At 49.9% G+C, this 21211-nt stretch overlaps 2 protein-coding genes and 1 non-coding gene across 3 annotated transcripts; 1 reads left to right on the top strand and 2 right to left on the bottom strand.

The window, feature by feature from the left end:
* Positions 1-76: 76 nt before the first annotated feature.
* Positions 77-9116, bottom strand: LOC117009785 (E3 ubiquitin-protein ligase TRIM39-like). The gene is given in 7 exon segments (XM_033084117.1): positions 77-549; positions 552-626; positions 1723-1834; positions 2249-2275; positions 2405-2465; positions 2467-2501; positions 9102-9116. Coding segments are annotated over 7 exon segments (798 nt in total).
* On the bottom strand, positions 8283-8355 carry TRNAV-CAC. The gene has a single exon. It is a non-coding gene; the product is annotated as a tRNA-Val (tRNA).
* LOC117009846 (E3 ubiquitin-protein ligase TRIM41-like) lies at positions 9115-19154 on the top strand. Its single transcript, XM_033084221.1, is given in 18 exon segments — positions 9115-9142; positions 9145-9599; positions 9602-9628; positions 9631-9844; positions 9847-9936; positions 9939-9997; positions 12249-12344; positions 14550-14700; positions 14703-14779; positions 16355-16377; positions 17452-17578; position 18021; positions 18640-18735; positions 18738-18824; positions 18827-18898; positions 18901-18946; positions 18948-19099; positions 19102-19154. Coding segments are annotated over 18 exon segments (1854 nt in total).
* The last annotated feature ends 2057 nt before the right edge of the window (positions 19155-21211 follow it).

Here is a 21211-nt window from a genome sequence, read left to right as displayed (position 1 = left end):
GCACGGAACACCGGGGACATTTCTCAGGGACATTTCTCAGGGACACAGGACACCGGGGAGATTTCTCAGGGACATTTCAGGGGCACAGGACACCAGGGACACTTCTCAGGGGCAACAGGCGGAGCTGGGACCTGGCCCCCACCACCCAGAGCCAGGGCCGGACCCTCTCCCCAGCGAAGGACACCCGGGAGAAGGCGAACAGGAGCCCCCCATCCTCAGCATCGAAAAACGCCACCGTGCCCCCAGGGCAGTCCAGGTGCACGCTGACCCTGCGGGGCAGCCACCTCAGCGCCACCAGGGTCACCCTGCGGGCGGTCAGCGCCCGGACCTGCCCGCCCCACTTCTCCAGACCCCAAATCCCGCCCTGGGGGCCGAGGCTGAGCCGCCCCTTCCTCCGCACGGACTCGCGGGCCACCCCCACGGCCCAGTCGCCACCGTCGCCCACGTCCACGTCCCAGCAGTGGCGACCGGACACGAAACCCTGGTGGCCCAGCACGAAGGGCCAGTAGTCAAAGCGCTGGGGGTTTTCCGGGAGCTGGCGGGGTCCGGCCCACGCCAGACGCTTTTTCCGTCCTCGGACAGGACGAGGTCGGGGTGAGCCGTGTCGGGGTCCAGGGTGACGCTGGCTGCGGGGACAGAGCCGGGGGTCAGGGCTGGACCCCTCCCCTGGGGCCACCAAAACCCCCCCGGGTCACCGAGATGTACCCCCGCAAAAGTCACCCCCCGGTTTTGTCAGAGCAGAAAAAGCCGGGTTTCACCCCAAAAATCCGGCAGGGAAACACAGAAAAAATGAACACCGAGGAGAGGAAAACGAGCAGAGTCTGCAGCGGCTGGCTGGGCTGAAATAAATAAAATTAATTAATTATATTAATGAAATTATTGAAAATCTTCCAGGGAAACACAGAACACCGAGGAGAGTGATGAGAGGAAAACGAGCAGAGTCCGCAGCGGCTGGCTGGGCTGAAATAAATAAAATTAATGAGTTAAATTAATGAAATTAATGAAAATCCAGCAGGGAAACACAGAAAAAATGAACACCGAGGAGAGGGAGGGCAGGAAAACGAGCAGCGACTGCTGGGCTGAAATAAATAAATTAATGAGTTAAATAAGGAAATTAATGAAAATCTTCCAGGGAAACACAGAAAAAATGAAACACCGAGGAGAGGAAAACGAGCAGAGTCCGCAGCGGCTGGGTGGGCTGAAATAAATAAAATTAATGAGTTAAATAAATGAAATTAATGAGTTAAACAAATGAAATTAATGAAAATCTTCCAGGGAAACACAGAAAAAATGAACACCGAGGAGAGGGAGGGGAGGAAAACGAGTAGAGTCTGCAGCGGCTGGGGGGGCTGAAATAAATAAAATTAATGAGTTAAATAAAGGAATTAATGAAAATCTTCCAGGGAAACACAGAAAAAATGAACACCGAGGAGAGGAAAACGAGCAGAGTCCGCAAGCGGCTGACTGGGCTGAAATAAATAAAATTAATGAGTTAAATAAATGAAATTAATGAAAATCTTCCAGGGAAACACAGAAAAATGAACACCGAGGAGAGGGAAACGAGCAGAGTCCGCAGTGGCTGGCTGGGCTGAAATAAATAAAATTAATGAATTAAATAATGAAATTAATTAAAATCTTCCTTGGGTCCACCCTGATTTTCAAATTATCTCTTTTTTCTCTCCCAAAACCTGAAATTTGTTTTTTTTTTCTGCTGCTGGGTACCTTGGAGCTTCCTCAGGGTTTCCTTCAGGGCGCTGCTCCTCCACGAGAAGTGACAAACTCGCTCTTCCAGCCCCGGAGCCGCATCCGGGAGCTGGAAAGTCACTTTCCACACCTGAATAATAATTAAAATATATATTTAAAAATAAATAAATAAAACCAGCAAAACCCTCTCAGAACTGGCAGGAGGTTCCAGGAGCCGGCAGCGATGAGGACGGCGCTGCAGGAATGTCGGGTTTTAATTTCCCCCCTTCCTTGGAATTCCTGGAGATCAAAGGCCAAATTTCCCTGTCGGATTAATTTATTTTTTTCTTTTTTCTAAATATTTTTTTTTTTAATGAGGAAGGAATTTTTGGGAGAGTTGGGCCGGGGAGAAGCCAAGAACTTTGAATTATTTTGAGATTTTGAGATTTTGACACCGAATCCCGGCGGATCAGCGCATCCCAAAAATTCCTCGAGCGGCACCGGCGATTTCCGATCTCCCCCGACCTCTCCTCTGGAAAAACGGGAAGGATTTCCAGGAAACCACAAACCTGCCGATGGAGCTTTTCACATCCTGGGGGAGAGAGAGGAAAGGCAGCTCAGCCTGAGATCCGCAGAAAATCAAATTATGGGATTACAGGAACCGCCGGCCCTCCCACGGGATTTAATTCCATTTTCCCGGCCCGGAGCAGAATTCCCTCACCGGCTCCTGGTTCTTCTCCTCCGCCGCGGTGTCCGGCTGGGAAACCTCGGGTTTTTTTCTCCTGCCGCTTCTCCAGCTCATTTTTGAGATCTTCCAGCTGTGGGAGCCGGAGGAGTTCAGGATTTCCCACCGGGAATCTGCAGCTCCAAATCCCAGCGGGAATTTCAAACTCGGGGAGGGAAAATCCCGAGGGATTCGTGGATTCGAACCCCGAATCAAATTGGGGAAATTCTGCCCAAATCCGGGCGGTGACGGCGCCTTTCCGCCCAGAGGAATGTCCCAGAGGGTCCCCAAGTGTCCCCGAGGGTCCCCAAATGTCCCCGAGTGTCCCCAAAGGTCCCCGAGTGTTCCCAAATGTCCCCGAGGGTCCCCAAATGTCCTCGAGTGTCCCCAAGTGTCCCCGAGGGTCCCTAAATATTCCCGAGGGTCCCCAAGTGTCCCCGAGTGTCCCCAAGTGTCCCCGAGGGTCCCCAAATATCCCCGAGTGTCCCCAAGTGTCCCCGAGGGTCCCCAAATATTCCCGAGTGTCCCCAAATGTCCCCGAGTGTCCCCAAGTGTCCCCGAAGGTCCCCAAATGTCCCCGAGTGTCCCCAAATGTCCCCGAGTGTCCCCAAACGTCCCCGAGGGTCCCCAAATGTCCCCGAGTGTCCCCAAATGTCCCCGAGGGTCCCCAAATGTCCCCGAGGGTCCCCAAACGTCCCTGAGGGTCCCCAAATGTCCTCGAGGGTCCCCAAATGTCCCCGAGGGTCCCCAAACATTCCCGAGTGTCCCCAAAAGTCCTCGAGTGTCCCCAAATGTCCCCGAGGGTCCCCAAATGTCCCCGAGTGTTCCCAAGTGTCCCCGAGGGTCCCCAAATGTCCCCGAGGGTCCCCAAATGTCCCCGAGTGTCCCCAAGTGTCCCGAGGGTCCCCAAACCTTCCCGAGGGTCTCCAAATATTCTCGAGGGTCCCCAAATGTCCCCGAGGGTCTCCAAATATTCCCAAGGGTCCCCAAATGTCCTCGAGTGTCCCCAAATGTCCCCGAGGGTCTCCAAACATTCCCGAGGGTCCCCAAATGTCCTCGAGTGTCCCCAAACGTCCCCGAGGGTCCCCAAATGTCCCCGAGGGCCGCAGGTGACACCCACCAGGTCCTCCAGGGCCGCTCTCCTTCCTCGGAGTCTTCCTCTCCGGGCTCGGGGAGCGAATCCCGGCTGGAATTCCTTCCCCAGATCCTGTCCCGGGTGAATCCCGGGTGAATCCCGGCTGGAATTCCTTCGCTGTCCCGGGTGAATCCCGGCTGGAATTCCTTCCCGAGATCCTGTCCCGGGTGAATCCCGGCTGGAATTCCTTCCCCAGATCCTGTCCCGGGTGAATCCCGGCTGGAATTCCTTCCCGAGATCCTGTCCCGGGTGAATCCCGGGTGAATCCCGGCTGGAATTCCTTCCCGAGATCCTGTCCCGGGTGAATCCCGGGTGAATCCCGGCTGGAATTCCTTCCCTGTCCCGGTGAATCCGGCTGGAATTCCTTCGCTGTCCCGGGTGAATCCCGGCTGGAATTCCTTCCCGAGATCCTGTCCCGGGTGAATCCCGGCTGGAATTCCTTCCCGAGATCCTGTCCCGGGTGAATCCCGGGTGAATCCCGGCTGGAATTCCTTCCCTGTCCCGGGTGAATCCCGGCTGGAATTCCTTCGCTGTCCCGGGTGAATCCCGGCTGGAATTCCTTCCCGAGATCCTGTCCCGGGTGAATCCCGGCTGGAATTCCTTCCCCGGATCCTGTCCCGGGTGAATCCCGGCTGGAATTCCTTCCCCAGATCCTGTCCCGGGTGAATCCCGGCTGGAATTCCTTCCCGAGATCCTGTCCCGGGTGAATCCCGGGTGAATCCCGGCTGGAATTCCTTCCCCAGATCCTGTCCCGGGTGAATCCCGGCTGGAATTCCTTCCCGAGATCCTGTCCCGGGTGAATCCCGGGTGAATCCCGGCTGGAATTCCTTCGCTGTCCCGGGTGAATCCCGCTGGAATTCCTTCCCGAGATCCTGTCCCGGGTGAATCCCGGCTGGAATTCCTTCCCCAGATCCTGTCCCGGGTGAATCCCGGCTGGAATTCCTTCCCGAGATCCTGTCCCGGGTGAATCCCGGGTGAATCCCGCTGGAATTCCTTCGCTGTCCCGGGTGAATCCCGGCTGGAATTCCTTCCCGAGATCCTGTCCCGGGTGAATCCCGGCTGGAATTCCTTCCCCAGATCCTGTCCCGGGTGAATCCCGGCTGGAATTCCTTCCCGAGATCCTGTCCCGGGTGAATCCCGGCTGGAATTCCTTCCCGAGATCCTGTCCCGGGTGAATCCCGGCTGGAATTCCTTCCCGAGATCCTGTCCCGGGTGAATCCCGGCTGGAATTCCTTCCCTGTCCCGGGTGAATCCCGGCTGGAATTCCTTCCCGAGATCCTGTCCCGGTGAATCCCGGGTGAATCCCGGCTGGAATTCCTTCCCGAGATCCTGTCCCGGGTGAATCCCGGCTGGAATTCCTTCCCGAGATCCTGTCCCGGGTTAATCCCGGCTGGAATTCCTTCCCGAGATCCTGTCCCGGGTTAATCCCGGCTGGGCTGGGCCCGCTCCTCAGGTCCCTCCCGGTTTTTTCCTCATCAGAATTCCAGGATTTCTTCCCTCAGGGATGAAACCGCCCCAAACCACGTCCCCAAAATCCGGTTCCCAGGCGGGCTCAGGAGGGGCAAATCCCGGGATAAAAAAAGAGGGAAAGCGCGACCAGAACCCGCTGGATAATTCCCGTAAATTTATAAATTTATAAATAAAAAATAAATATAAATAAAAATAAATATTTTTATAAATACGTTTATAAATATAATAAATACAATATAAATATAAAAATAAATATAATAAATATAATAATAATAAATATAGAAAATATAATAATAATATAATTATAATAATAAATATATAAATATTTTTATAAATACATTATAAATATAATAATAATATAATAAATATAATAATAAATATAATAAATATAATAATAAGTATAATAAATATTTTTATAAATACATTATAAATATAATAATTAATATAAATATATAAATATAATAAATATAATAATGAATATAATAAATATTTTTATAAATACATTATAAATATAATAAATATAATAATAAATATAATAAATATAATAAATATAATAATGAATATAATAAATATAATATACAATAAATACAATAAATATTTTTTAAACACATTATAAATATAATAAATATAATAATAAATATAATAATAAATATAATAATAATATAATAAATATTTTTATAAATAAATTTATTTTTATGGGATTTCGGCGGCGGGGGAATTTGGAGTTGGAAATCCCAATTCCCACCGGGAAGGAGGGGCCGGCTGTGGAACAGGGAGCGAACACCCCAAAAACGCTCCCGGGAAAAGGGCGGACCCGGGTGAGAACCGCGGGCTCCGTCTGGGAACGGGAACCGGGCGGAACCGGGAGAACCGGCCCGGGTGGGAACGGGTTTGGGGAAAAGGGATTTCCCGGGTGGGGATCAGAGCCGGGAGGGGCCGGGAATGGTGAGGGAGGGTCCGGGTGGGCGGGGGGCTCCGGGCGGGGTCTCCGCTCATCCGGGTCCGGTTCCGCTCCCGGTTCCGGAATTAACGAAATTTCGGTGCCGCCGCTTCCTCTTTTCGGGTTTCCTCGGAAGAAAATCGCGCGGTTTGAGGAAATCGGGGTCGAGAGAAGCGGTAAAAATTCGGGTTGTGCCCTCCCGGTTCTCCTGGGCTCGGCGGGACGGCGTTTTTGGGGGAATAACGCGGAAAATTGGATTTCGGGAGGGTTTGTAACGCTCCACGGTGTGTGCGGAAGGATGGCGAGATTCCCTCATCCCGAGCGGGTTTTTTAAATTCATCACCCGGCGGTTCAGAAATCCCGAGACCGAAATTCCCGGTGGATTTTTTAAATCCGTCACCCAGTGGTTCAGAAATCCCGAAATTCCCGGCAGGTTTTTTAAATTTATAAACCGAAATTCCCGGTGGATTTTTTTAAATTTATCACCCAGCAACTCTGAAATCCGAGACCGAATTCCCGAGCGGGTATTTTAAATTTATAGACCGAAATTCCCGGTGGATTTTTTTAAATTCATCACCCAGCGGTTCAGAAATCCCGAGACCGAAATTCCCGGCGGGACAAAACTTTATTTTATTGGAGACAAACCGCAGGGACGCGGGCAGAGCTGGGGAGCGGCCCCCAAAATGAGAGGGGAAGGGTTCGGAAAACACGCACACACACACACACAAAAAAAAGAAACCCCAAAAAACAAACAAACAAAAAAAAAACCCCGACCCCCCATCCCAAAACAAAACAAAAAACCCAAAATCCCCCCCCCAAAAAAAAAAAAAACCAAAAAAACCCCACAAAAAACAAAAAAAAACCCCCCAAAAAACCGGAAAAACCCCCCAAACAACAAACAAACAAAACCCCCAAAAAAACCCCCCCAAAAAACCCCCAAAAAATGTGGGGACAGATGTTGGACAGATGTTCAGGCAGATGTTGGGGACAGATGTGGGGACAGATGTTGGGGGACAGATGTTGGGGGACAGATGTGGAGGACAGATGTTGGACAGATGTTGGGGGACAGATGTGGAGGACAGATGTTGGACAGATGTTGGGGGACAGATGTTGGGGACAGATGTTGGGGACAGATGTTGGGGGACAGATGTTGGGGACAGATGTTGGGGACAGATGTGGGGACAGATGTTGGGGACAGAGGTTGGGGGGACAGATGTTTGGGCAGATGTTGGGGGACAGATGTTGGACAGATGTGGGGGACAGATGTATTAATTAATGTCATTTTAATGGATTAATTAGTGCATTTTAATGTATTATTTAATGCATTTTAATGTATTAATTAATGTCGTTTTTATTTATTGATTAATGTAATTTTTAATGTATTAATTAGTATATTACAATGTATTAATTAATGTCATTTTAATGTTTTAATCAATGTATTTTAATGTATTAATTAATGTATTTAAAGTATAAATTAGTTAATTTTAATGTATTAATTGATGTCATTTTAACTTATTAATTATTGTCATTTCAATGTATTAATTAAAGTAATTTTAATGTATTAATTAATGTAGTTTTAATGTATTAATGTATGTTAATGTATTAATCAATACCATTTTAATGTGTTAATTAATGTATCTTAATGTGATAATTAAGGCATTTTAATGTATTAATTAATGTATTTTAATGGATTAATTAATGTATTTTAATGTATTAATTAATGTAATTTTAATGGATTCATTAATGTACTTTTAGTGTATTAATTAATATATTTTAATGGATTAATTAATGTTTTTAATGGATTTATTAATGTATTTTAATGTATTAATTAGTATATTTTGATACATTAATTATTGTAATTTCAATGTATTAATTAGTATATTTAATGTAATTTCAATGAAATAATTAATGTATTTTAACGTATTACTTAATTTATTTCGATGTATTAATTAATGTATTTTAATGTAATAAATAAGGCATTTTAATATATTAATTAATATATTTCGATGTATTAATTAATGTATGTTAATGCATTAATTAATGTATTAATGTCGTTTCAATGTCTTAATCAATGTCATTTTAACGTATTAATTAATATATTTTAATTGATTAATTAATGCACTTTAATGTATTAATTAATGTATTTTAATGTAATAATTAATGCATTTAAATTAATAATTAATAATAGTGGTGGAGGGAATATTGGCTGGAGAAGGATGGAGATTAAAAATTATATCAAAAATACGACGGAACAAGGATCGAAATTAAAAATTTTATTTTAAACGTGATGGGAGAAGCGCTGAGACGGAAAATAATTAAAATAAACGGAGTGTTTCTGCCCGGTTTCGAACCGGGGACCTTTCGCGTGTGAGGCGAACGTGATAACCACTACACTACAGAAACGCCGTGCGGCGATCCCGCCCCGCCGCGCTACGGCGGATCAGGAGTGCTGTGAACCCGCGGCCGGCCCGGGGAGCTCGGGAAAACCGCGGAAAAACCGCGGAAAAACCGCGGAAAAACCGCGGCAAAGCGACATTTTGGGGAAAAAATGAAATTTCTGGGCTGGAACCGGCGGTTCCGGGGTGGGCGGGGCGAGCCGAGAAAGCCACGCCTCCACCACGCCTCCCGGCCACGCCCCTCAGCGCTCCAGTCCTCCCAGACCAACGAGTGGCGCGGGCAGAGAAACCCGGAAGGAAGTGGCGCGCCCGGCACTTCCGCCGTTGCTGGGCAACCGGCGCCTACTTCCTTCACGTGATACAGAAGGGGCGGGGTTCGCACCGGAAGGCGGAAGTGCCGCGGCGTTTCCCGTCTGTGGCGGAGCCGCCGCCGCCGCGCGGGAGGATCCGGCGGGACCGGCGGGACCCGGCGGGCACCGAGCGGCAACTCCGGCCGCGGGGCAGCGAGGGGACACCACCACGGGCGGCGGCGAGGCCTGGTGAGGCCTAGAGGGGCCCGGTCCGGGGTGAGCAGCGGGAGGCTCCGCCGGGGCCTGGCCGGGCCTTGGCGTGCCGGAGCGCGGCTGAGCCGGGCCGGGGCGCGGAGAGGAGGAGGAGGAGGAGGAGGAGGAGGAGGAGGAGGAGAGCAGCAGGAGGGAGGAGGAGGAGGCGCGGAGCAGCAGGAGGAGGAAGAGGAGGAGGAGGAAGCTCGGCCTCTTCCCCCGGCATGGCCGCCCCCGCCGCGCTGGGCGGCCCCGCTCCCGGCCCGACCCGGTGGAGACGCTGCAGGAGGAGGCGATTTGCGCCATCTGCCTCGACTACTTCGCCGACCCGGTGTCCATCGGCTGCGGGCACAACTTCTGCCGCGGCTGCATCTCGCGGCTGTGGGCCCGCGGCGGCGCCGAGCCTCCACACGGGCGGCCCCGAGCTGGAGGAAGGAGGAGGAGGGAGGAGGAGGAGGAAGAGCTGGAGGAAGACGAGCTGGACGTGGAGCAGGAGGAGGAGGAGGAGGGCGTGGAGGAGGAGGAGGAGGACGACGACATGTGGGAGGATGAGGAGGAGGAGGAGGACGCCGAGCTGTGGGAGGACCCCGCTGAGGAGGAGGGAGGAGGAGGAGAAGAAGAGGAGGAAGAAGAAACCACAACCTGGGGTGGGGGCGCGCAGGGCGGGCTTTACTTCGGCGATGAGGATTATGATGAGGACGTGATGGAGGGGAGGAGGTGGAAGAGGAAGAAGAAGCAGAGAGGAAGAAGAGGAGGATGAGGAAGACCACCCACCCCCTCCCTCCGCTCCAACACGCCGCCCCGCCGTTTTCACCTGCCCGCAGTGCCGCAAAACCTTCCTGCAGCGCAGCTTCCGACCCAACCTGCAGCTCGCCAACATGGTGCAGATCATCCGGCAGCTCCACCCGCGCCCGCAGCGCCCCGCGGGGCCCGCAGCCACCCCCGGAGCCGCCCCCGGGGCCCCCCCGAGCTCTGCGAGAAGCACCAGGAGCCGCTGAAGCTCTTCTGCGAGGTGGACGAGGCGGCGATCTGCGTGGTGTGCCGCGAGCCCGCGGGCACAAGCACCACAGCGTGGTGCCGCTCGACGAGGTGGTGCAGGACTGCAAGGTGTGGGGGTTTGGGGGGGATTTGGGGGGATTTTGGGGGGTTTGAGGGGGATTTGGGGGGTTTGGGATACTGGGGAGGGGTTTGGTGGGGTCAGGTCTGTGATTGGGGAGGGGATCTGGGGGGATTTTGGGGGATTTTGGGGTTTTTGTGACACTGGGGGGTCTGATCAATGACTGGGGAGGGGATTTGGGGAAATTTTGGGGGGAATTTGGGGACATTTTTGGGATTTTTGAGGTTTTTATGACACTGGGGGGGTCTGATGGGGTCTGGTCAGTGACTGGGGAGGGGATTTGGGGGATTTTGGGGGGATTTTGGGATTTTTGGGAGTTTGAGGGGGATTTGGGGGGTTTGGGATACTGGGGGGGGTTTGCTGGGGTCAGGTCGGTGACTGGGGAGGAGATTTGGGGAGATTTTTGGGGAGATTTTGGGTTTTTGTGACACTGGGAGGGGATTTGTGGAGATTTTGGGGGGATTTTGGGGGTTTGGGACACGAGAGGGGTCTGGCGGGGTCTGGTCTGTGATTGGGGAGGAGATTTTGGGGAGATTTTTGGTTTTTTTGGGGTTTTTATGATACTGGGAGGGTCTGGCAGGGCCAGGTCAGTGATTGGGGAGGGGATCTGGGGGGATTTTGGGGGGGAGTTGGGGGGATTTTGGGATTTTGGGGGGTTTTTGGGTTTTTGTGACACTGATGGGGTCTGGTCAGTGACTGGGGAGGGGATCTGGGGGGAATTCGGGGGATTTTGGGGAGATTTTTGGGAGTTTGGGGTTTTTGTGACACTGGAGGGGTCTAATGGGGTCGGGTCTGTGATTGGAGAGGGGATTTGGGGAGATTTTGGGGGATTTTTGGGGAGATTTTTGGGGATTTTTGGATTTTTGAGGGGTTTGGGGTACTGGGGAGGGTCTGGTCAGTGACTGGGGAGGGGATTTGGGGGATTTTGGGGGATTTTGGGATTTTTGGGAGTTTGAGGGGGATTTGGGGGTTTGGGATACTGGGAGGGTCTGCGGGGTCAGGTCAGTGACTGGGGAGGAGATCTGGGGAGATTTTGGGGGAGATTTTGGGTTTTTGTGACACTGGGAGGGGATTTGTGGAGATTTTGGGGGGATTTTTGGGGTGTTCAGGGATTTGGGGGGTTTGTGATACTGGGAGGGTCTGATGGGGTCGGGTCGGTGATTGGGGAGGGGATTTGGGGGATTTTGGGGGGTTTTGGGGTTTTGGGGGGATTTTTGGGTTTTTGTGACACTGGGAGGGTCTGGTCAGTGACTGGGGAGGGGATTTGGGGGGATTTTGGGGGATTTGGGATTTTTGGGGGGTTTGGGACACTGGGGGGGGTCTGGCAGGGCCAGGTCAGTGACTGGAGAGGGATTTTTGGGATTTTGGGGGATTTTTGGGGGAGATTTTTGGGTTTTGGGTTTTTGTGACACTGGGAGGGTCTGGTTGGGCCAGGTCAGTGATTGGGGAGGGGATTTGGGTAATTTTGGGGGGGATTTTTGGGAGATTTGGGATTTTTGGTTTTTTTGAACCCTGGGAGGGTCTGGTCAGTGACTGGGGAGGGGATTTGGGGGATTTTGGGGAAATTTGGGGGATTTGGGGGTTTGGACACGAGGAGGGGTCTGGCAGGGTCAGGTCAGTGACTGGGGAGGGGATCTGGGGAGATTTTGGCGAATTTTGGGGAGATTTTGGGGTTTTGGGGGTTTTTTTGACACTGGGAGGGTCTGATCAGTGACTGGGGAGGGGATTTGGGGGGATTTTGGGGAGATTTTTGGGATTTTTGGTGTTTTTGTGACACTGGGGAGGTGTGATCAATGACTGGGGAGGGGATCTGGGGGGAATTTGGGGAGATTTTTGGGATTTTTGGGGAGATTTTGGGTTTTTGTGATACTGGGGAGGTTTGGTGGGGCCAGGTCAGTGACTGGGGAGGGGATCTGGGAATTTTGGGGGAAATTTGGGGGATTTGAGGGGGATTTGGGGGGTTTGGGACACTGGGAGGGTCTGGCTGGGCCAGGTCAGTGACTCCAGAGGGGATTTTTGGGGGAGATTTTTGGGATTTTTGGGACTTTGTGACCCTGAGGAGTGGATCTGGGTCCAGAACCGCCCAGCTTGGATCCAAACCCAGCTCAGAATCCAACCTGGGACATTCCTGGGAATGAAAATCCCGCAGGAATGAGGAACAGGGGAGGGTTGGGGTCCTGGAGTGGGGTCTGGGGGTTTGTGGGGCCGGAATTTGGGATCTGAGCCCCTGCCTGCCCTCAGAACAAGCTGCAGAGCCACCTGGAGCCGCTGAGGAAGCAGCTGGAGGCCGTGCTGAAGCAGAAATCCAGCGAGGAGGAGAAGATCTCCGTGCTGAGGGTGAGCCCTGCCCGTCCCAAAACGTTTCCCAAATTCCTGGCCCGTCCCAAAACATTTCCCAAATTTCCTGGCTCGTCCCAAGAGCTTTTCCTGATTTTCTGGCTCATCCCAAAACATTTCCAATTTTTTGTCTCATCCCAAAACATTTTCCCAGTTTTCTGCAAACCTTCCCTGATTTTCTGGCTCATCCCGAAACATTTCCCAAATTTCTGGCTCATCCCAAGAGCTTTTCCTGAATTCCTGGCTCATCCCAAAACATTTCCTGATTTTCTTACTCCTCCCAAAACCTTTCCCTGATTTTCTGCAAACTTTTCCCCGATTTCCTGCCTCATCCCAAATCTTCCTGAATTTCTGCCTCGTCCCAAACCTTTCCCACTTTCTGCAAACTTTCCCTGATTTTCTGCCTCATCCCAAACCCTTCCCCAATTTCCTGGGTCATCCCAAATCTTTCCTAATTTTCTGAAAACCTTTCCCCTGATTTTCTACAAACATTTCCCCAATTTTCTGGCTCATCCCAAACCTTTCCCAACTTTCTGCAAACCTTTCCCTGATCTCCTGACTCATCCCAAACCTTCCCCGATTTTCTGGCTCATCCCAAACCTTTTCTGATTTTGGCTCATCCAAAGCCTTTCTCCAATTTCTTGCAAACCTTTCCCAATTTCTGCAAACTTTTCCCAATTTTTGGCTCATCCCAAAACATTTCCTGATTTTCTGGCTCATCCCAAAACCTTTCCTGAAATTTCTGGCTCATCCCAAACTTTTCCCCAATTTTCTGCAAGCATTTCCCGAATTTCTGGCTCATCCCAAACCTTTCCTGAATTTCTACAAACATTTCCCGAATTTTCTGGCTCATCCAAACTTTTCTTTGATTTTCTTCAAACTTTCCCCAATTTCCTGGCTCATCCCAAACCTTTCCCCAATTTTCTGCAAACATTTCCTGATTTTCTGGCTGATCCCAAAACCTTCCTAATTTTCTGAAAACCTTTCCCTGATTTTCTGCAAACTTTTCCTAAATTCCTGACTCATCCCAAGAGCTTTTCCGAATTTTCTGGCTCATCCAAACTTTCCCAAATTTCCTGGCCCGTCCCAAGAGCTTTTCCCGAATTTTCTGGCTCATCCCAACCTTTCCCTGATTTTCCACAAACATTTCCCCAATTTTCTGCAAACATTTCCCGAATTTCTGGCTCATCCAAACTTTTTCCCAATTTTCTGCAAACCTTTCCCGAATTCTGGCTCATCCCAAAACCTTTCCCAATTTTCTACAAACATTTCCCCAATTTTCTGCAAACTTTTCCCGAATTTCTGCCTCATCCAAAACCTTTTCCCCAATTTCCTGGCTCATCCCAAACCTTCCTGATTTTCTGACTGATCCCAAACCTTTCCTAATTTCTGAAAACCTTTCCCTGATTTTCTGCAAACTTTTCCCAATTTCCTGGCTCATCCCAAAACCTCCCCTGATTTTCTGCAAACCTTTCCTAATTTTTGTCTCATCCCAAAACCTTTCTGATTTTCTGCAAACATTTCCCGAATTTTTTGACTCATCCCAAAACATTTCCCCAATTTTTCTGGCTCATCCCAAACTTTTCCCCAATTTTCTGCAAACCTTTCCCTGATTTTCTGTCTCATCCAAAACATTTCCTGAATTTCTGCAACCCTTCCAATTTCCTGGCCCATCCCAAAACCTTTCCCAATTTTCTGCCAACTTTTCCCAATTTCTGGCTCAATCCCAAAACATTTCCTGATTTTCTGCAAACATTTCCCCAAATTTCTGCAAACCTTTCCCAATTTCCTGACTTATCTCAAACCTTTCCATGATTTTCTGGCTCATCCCAAACCTTCCCTGAATTTCTACAAACATTTCCCGAATTTTCTGGCTCATCCCAACATTTCCAATTTCTGACTCATCCCAAACTTTTCCCCAAATTTCTGCAAACCTTCCCCAATTTTCTGGCTCCTCCCAAACATTTCCCGAATTTCTGACTCATCCCAAATCTTTCCCGATTTCTGCAAACATTTCCCGAATTTTTCTGGCCCATCCAAACCTTTTTCCCAATTTTTGTCTCATCCCAAAACCTTTCCCAATTTCCTGGCTCACCCAAACCCTCCCCCAATTTTTAACCCTTTACCCCCCATTCCCCCCCAAACCCCCCAAAAACCCCCCAAAAAAATTTTTTAACCCTTTCCCTCCCGCCCCCTCACCCGCAGGAGCAGATGCAGGCGGAGATGCAGGAGCTGGAGGCGGATTTCGAGGTGCTGCACCGCTTCCTGGCGGGGGAGCAGGTGCTGCTGCTGCGGCAGCTGCAGGAGCGCCACGAGGCGCGGCTGGCGCGGCAGCGCCGCAACCTGGGCGCGCTGGAGGACGCGGCGCGGCGCTGCGGCGCCTCATCGCCGACGCCGAGGCCGCGGGGCGCCAGGACGGGCTGCAGCTGCTCAGGGTGAGGGTAAAACTGAGATTTGGGGTTAAATACTGATATTTGGGGTAAAAAACTGAGATTTTGGGGTTAAATAATGGGATTTGGGGTAAAAAACTGAGATTTTGGGTTAAAACCATGATTTGGGGTAAAAAAATGGGATTTGGGGTCACTGAGGTGTCTCTCATCGCCGAGGCCGCGGGGCGCCAGGACGGGCTGCAGCTGCTCAGGGTGAGGGAAAAACTGAGATTTTGGGGTTAAAAAATGGTTTTGGGGTAAAATAATGGGATTTGAGGGACAAACCTGAGATTTAGGGGGACAAACCCAGAATTTGGGGTAAAAAAATGGGATTTAGGGTAAAAAATGGGATTTGGGGTAAAAACATGGGATTTGGGGTGAAAAAATGGGTTTTGGCGTAAAATAATGGATTTGAGGGACAAACCTGAGATTTAGGGGGGACAAACCCAGAATTGGGGTTAAAAAATGGGATTTGGGGATAAAACATGATTTGGGGTGAAATAATGGGATTTTGGGGTGAAATAATGGGATTTGGGGACACTGAGGTGTCTCATCGGGGACGCCGAGGCCGCGGGCAGGCAGGACGGGCTGCAGCTGCTCAGGGTGAGAATGAAACCTACAATTTGGGGTAAAATAATGGGATTTAGGTAAAATAATGGGATTTTGGGGAAAGAATGGGGTTTGGGGTGAAATAATGGGATTTGGGTCACTGAGGTGTCTCATCGCCGAGGCCGCGGGGCGCCAGGACGGGCTGCAGCTGCTCAGGGTGAGGGGAAAAACTGAGATTTAGGGTAAAATAATGGGATTTTTGGGGTTAAAATGGGATTTTGGGTTAAAAAATGGGATTTTGGGGTTAAAAACCGAGATTTGGGTAAAATAATGGGATTTGGGGTGAAAAAATGGGATTTTGGGGCGCTGGAGGAGCGCGGCGCGGCGCTGCGGCGCCTCATCGCCGACGCGAGGCTGCAGGCAGGCAGGACGGGCTGCAGCTGCTCAGGTGAGGGAAAAAATGGGATTTTGGGGTAAAATAATGGGATTTTGGTTAAAAAATGGATTTTTGGAGTAAAAAATGGGATTTAGGGATAAAACGGAGTTTTTGGGGAAAAAAATGAGGTTTGTGGGGTATAAAATGGGATTTGGGCTTAAAAATGGATTTAGGTTAAAAAATGGGATTTGAGGGGACAAACCTGAGATTTGGGAGGGACAAACCTGGAATTTGGGGTAAAAGTATGGGATTTTGGGGTTAAAAATGGGTTTAGGGTAAAAAAATGGAGTTTGGGTAAAAAATGGGATTTAGGGTAAAATAATGGGGTTTGGGGTAAAAATGGGATTTGAGGGATAAACCTGAGATTTCAAATCTAGAATTTGGGGTTAAAAAATGGATTTTGGGGTTAAAAATGAGATTTGGGGTAAAAAATGGGTTTGGGGTTAAAATGGGATTTGGGTAAAATAATGGGATTTAGGGTAAAAACTGACATTTAGGGTTTTTGTCCATCCAGCTTGTCCGCCTCTCCCTCCCCACAATCCCACAGGATTAAAACTCTTCATCCTCATTAAAATTTTCCCTTTTTCCCCTCCCAGGACATCAAGGGCACCTTCATCAGGTCAGTGCCGCCCCAGTCCCGGCGTTCCCTTGGGAATTCCTGGGAGTTCCTGGGAATTCCCGTCCCAGGAGCCTCTCCTGTCAGAGCTGGGGTTCCTGGGGGGTTTGGGTGATTTTGGGGAGATTTGGGATTTTTTGGGTGGTTGTGGGGAGGAGGGAGGGTGGGGAGACGCGTTGGAGCAGGATCACAAATCACAATTTCCCCTTATTTATTTTTATTTATTTTTTATTTTTTATTTTTATTTTTTATTTTTATTTTTATTTCTACTTCTATTTCCATTCATTTTTTGTTTTTATTTTTATTTTACTTCTATTTCTACTTGTATTTCTATTCCTATTTTATTTTATTTTTATTTTTACTTCTAGTTCTATTTTTTTAAATTTTTATTTTTATTTGTACTTCTATTCTATTCCTATTCCTATTTTATTTTTAATTTTGTTTTGCTTTATTTTTATTTTTATTTTTATTTTTTATTTTTATTTTTATTTCTACTTCTATTTCTATTCCTATTTTATTTTATTTATTTTATTTTTATTTTTATTTCTACTTCTATTTCTTTTTTATTTTATTATTACTTTTACTTCTATTTCTATTTCTATTCCTATTTTATTTTATTTTAAATTTTTATTTTTAATTTTTATTTTTATTTCTACTTCTATTTCTATTCTTATTTTATTTTTATTTTTTATTTTTATTTTATTTCTACTTCTATTTCTATTCCATTTTTATTTTTATTTTTATTTTTATTTTTATTTTTATTTTATTTTTATTTTACTTTATTTCTACTTCTATTTCTATTCCTATTTTATTTTTTATTTATTTTTATTTCTATTTCTACTTCTATTTCTTTTTCATTTTATTATTATTTTTACTTCCATTTCTATTCCTATTTTATTTTTTATTTTGTTTTATTTTTTTATTTTTATTTTTATTTCTACTTCTATTTCTATTCCTTTTTTTTTATTTCTATTTCTATTCAGTTTTTATTTTTTATTTTTATTTTTTATTTTTATTTTTAATTTGTACTTAATTTTTTTTTAATTTTAATTTTTATTTTTATTTTTCCCGTCCCAGGTGTGAGAACATCAAATTCCAGGAGCCCGAGATGGTTCCCGTGGACGTGGGGAAGAAATTCCGGAATTGTTTCCTGCAGGACGTGGTGATGAGGAAAATGGAAAAGGTGTTCAGCAAAGTGCCCAAGGTGGGAAAAAATCGGGATTTAGGGAAAAAAAATCGGGATTGAGGGGAAAAAAATGGGGGAAAAAAATCGGGATTGAGGGGAAAAAAATCTGGGATTGAGGGAAGAAAATTCGGGATTTAGGGGGAAAAAATTCGGGATTTAGGGGGAAAAAATTCGGGATTGAGGGGGAAAAAAATGGGATTGATGGGAAAAAAATCGGGATTGAGAGGAAAAAAATCGGGATTGAGGGGAAAAATCGGGATTGGGGGGAAAAATTGGGATTGGGGGGAAAAAATCGGGAAGGAGGGGAAAAAATCGGGAAGGAGGGGAAAAATCGGGATTGAGGGAAAAAATCGGGAATGAGGGGGAAAATCGGGAATGAGGGAAAAAAAATCGGGATTGAGGGGAAAAATCGGGATTGATTTTGGGATTAAAAATTGTGATTAAAAATCAGGAAATTGAGGGTTAAAGAGGTGAAAATCTGGAATTGAAGGAAGGGAAATTTGGATTAAAGGGATTGGGGGATTTAGAGGCGAGAATTGGGATTAAAAGGCAGGAAATTTGGGGTTAAAGAGGTGAAAATCTGGAATTGAAGAAATAGAAATTTGGGATTGAAGGGATTGGGGAACAGGAGAGTCAAAGAGTCAAGAATTGGGATTAAAAATCAGGAAATTGGGGATCAAAGGAGCAGAAATCTGGACTTGAAGGAGTGGAAATTTGAGATTAAATGCATTAGGGAACAGGAGAGTCAAAGAGGCGAGAATTGGGATTAAAGGCAGGAAAATGAGAGTTGAAGAGGTGAGAACTGGGATTAAAAATCAGGAAACTGGAGATCAAAGGAGCATAAATCTGGAACTGAAGGAGTGAAAATTTGGGATTAAAGGGATTGGGGACAGGAGGTCAAAGAGGTGAGAATTAGGATGAAAAATGAGGAAATTTGAAGTCGAAGAGGGAAGAATTGGGATTAAAATCAGGAAACTGAGGGTTAAAGAGTCAAGATTTGGGATTAAAAATGAGGAATTTGGGGTTAAAAGAGCAGAAATCTGCTCTCCTAAGGTATCTCCACCCCCCTAACCCCCCAGCCGACGTGACCCTGGACCCCTCCACCCCACGCCCACCCCCTCAGCCTCTCCTTGACCGCCGCAGCGTCCGTCTGTCCGAGCGCCGCCCGGACCCCTCGCCCGCGCCCGCCGCCCGGACAGCGGCGCCGACCTCTGCGTGCTGGGCGCGCCCGGCTTCGCCTCCGGCCGCCACTACTGGGAGGTGGAGGTGGCGGGCGGCGCGGCTGGGCCGTGGGGGCGGCGCGGGAGACCCCCCGGCCCGCCCGGCACAAGGGGGGAGCGCCCGGCGCGAGATCTGGGCCGTGGGCACCGCGGGCAAGAAGTACCAGCGCTGTCGGCAGCGAGCAGACGGCGCTGGCGCCCGGCGAGCAGCCCCGGCGCTTCGGCGTCTACCTGGACCACGAGCGCGGGCAGCTGTGCTTCTACAACGCCGAGAGCATGAGCCACATCCACACCTTCCACATCTGCTGCCGCGAGCGCGTCTTCCCTTCTTCCGCGTGCTGGCCAAGGGCACCCGCATCAAGATCTGCACCTGACGGGGATTGGGGGGGTATGGGGGGGAGAGATGGGGGATGGAGGAGATGGAAGAGCTGCCCTGGCCTTCCTCCTCCTCCTCCTCCTCCTCATCATGCTGCCCTGGGGCTGGGGGAGATGGAGGAGCTGCCCTGGGGTCTGGGGTCCTGCCCTGGGGTCTGGAGGTGCTGGCCAAGGGCACCCGCATCAAGATCTGCACCTGACGGGGCACGGGGGGTGAAATGGGGGCTGGGGTGCTGAACTGGGGCTGGGGGAGATGGAGGAGCCGCCGTGGGGTTTGGGGGCTGCCCTGGAGATGGAGGAGCTGCCCTGGCCTTCCTCCTCCTCTCCTCCTCCTCATCGAGCTGCCCTGGGGCTGGGGGAGCTGCCCTGGAGTTTGGGGAGCTGTCCTGGGGCTGGGGGAGACGGAGGAGCTGTCCTGGGGCTGGGGTCCTGCCCTGGGGCTGGAGGTGCTGGCCTGGGGTTTGGGGAGCTGTCCTGGGTCTGGGGGCTGCCTCTGGGGCTGGGGGCACTGGGGGAGCTGCCTTGGCCTTCCTCCTCTTTTCCTCTCCTCATCACGCAACCCTGGGGCTGGAGGACCTGCCCTGGCCTTCCTCCACCTCCTCTTCCTCTCCTCCTCCTCCTCACCACACTGCCCTGGGTCTGGGGGAGCTGCCCTGGGATTTGGGGAGCTGCTCTGGGGTCTGGAGGAGATGGAGGAGCTTCCCTGGAGTTTGGGGGAGATGGAGGAGCTGCCCTGGGGCTGGGGGCGCTGCCCTGGCCTTCCTCCACCTCCTCCTCTCCTCCTCCTCATCATCACGCTCCCCTGGGGCTGGGGGCACTGGGGGTCCTGCCTTGGGGCTGGGGAGATGGAGGAGCTGCCCTGGGGTCTGGGGGCTGTCTCTGGGGTCTGGGGGAGCTGCCTGGGATTTGGGGTCCTTCCCTGGGTCTGGGGTCCTGCCCTGGGGGCTGGGGGAGATGGAGGAGCTGCCCTGGGGCTGGGGGTCCTGCCCTGGGGTTTGGGGAGTTGCCCTGGGGTCTGGAGGAGTGGAGGAGCTGCCCTGGGGTTGGGGAGGTGCCTTGGCCTTCATCCACCTCCTGCTCCTCCTCATTGCACTCGCCTGGGGCTGGGGAGATGGAGGAGCTGCCCTGGGGCTGGGGGAGCTGCCCTGGCCTTCCTCCTCCTCTTCCTCCTCCCATTGCGCTTCCCTGGGTTTGGGGTCCTGCCCTGGGGTCTGGGGGAGCTGCCCTTGGGTTTGGGGAGCTGCCCTGGCCTTCCTCCACCTCCTCCTCTCCTCATCACGCAGCCCTGGGGCTGGGGGCACTGCCCTGGCCTTCCTCCTCCTCTCCTCCTCCTCATCGAGCTGTCCTGGGGCTGGGGGAGATGGAGGAACTGTCCTGGGTCTGGGGCTGCCCTGGCCTTCCTCCTCCACCTCCTCCTCCTCCTCCTGGTCACGCTTTGGGTCGGTTTGGGGCAGGGCCTGCCCCGCTGGGACTGGTTTTGGGTGGAACAGAACTGGTTTGGGTCAAACACAACTGGTTTGGGTTGGACAGAACTGGTTTGGGTCAAACAGAACTGGTTTGGGTTGGACAGAACTGGTTTGGGTCGGACAGAACTGGTTTGGGTCAAACAGAACTGGTTGGGTAGAACAGAACTGGTTTGGGTCCAACAGAACTGGTTTGGGTGGAACAGAACTGGTTTGGGTGGAACAGAACTGGTTTGGGTCGGACAGAACTGGTTTGGGTTGAGCAGAACTGGTTTGGGTGGAACAGAACTGGTTTGGGTGGACAGAACTGGTTTGGGTCAAACAGAACTGGTTTGGGTGGAACAGAACTGTTTGGGTTGAACAGAACTGGTTTGGGTGGAACAGAACTGGTTTGGGTCAAACAGAACTGGTTTGGGTTGGACAGAACTGGTTTGGGTTGGAACAGAAATGGTTTGGGTTCACTGGGGCAGGGTCTGCCCCTCTGGGGCAGTTTTCAAGTTAAAATTGGGCGAGATCAGCTCCTTTGGAGCCGGTTTTGGGTTAAAAAAGGGCAGATCAGCTCATTTGGAACCAGTTTTGGGTTAAAATGGGGC

Source organism: Catharus ustulatus, chromosome 36 (genome assembly GCF_009819885.2).
Source record: "Catharus ustulatus isolate bCatUst1 chromosome 36, bCatUst1.pri.v2, whole genome shotgun sequence".
Taxonomy (NCBI): domain Eukaryota; kingdom Metazoa; phylum Chordata; class Aves; order Passeriformes; family Turdidae; genus Catharus; species Catharus ustulatus.
This window is presented reverse-complemented; position numbering and strand designations above follow the sequence as displayed.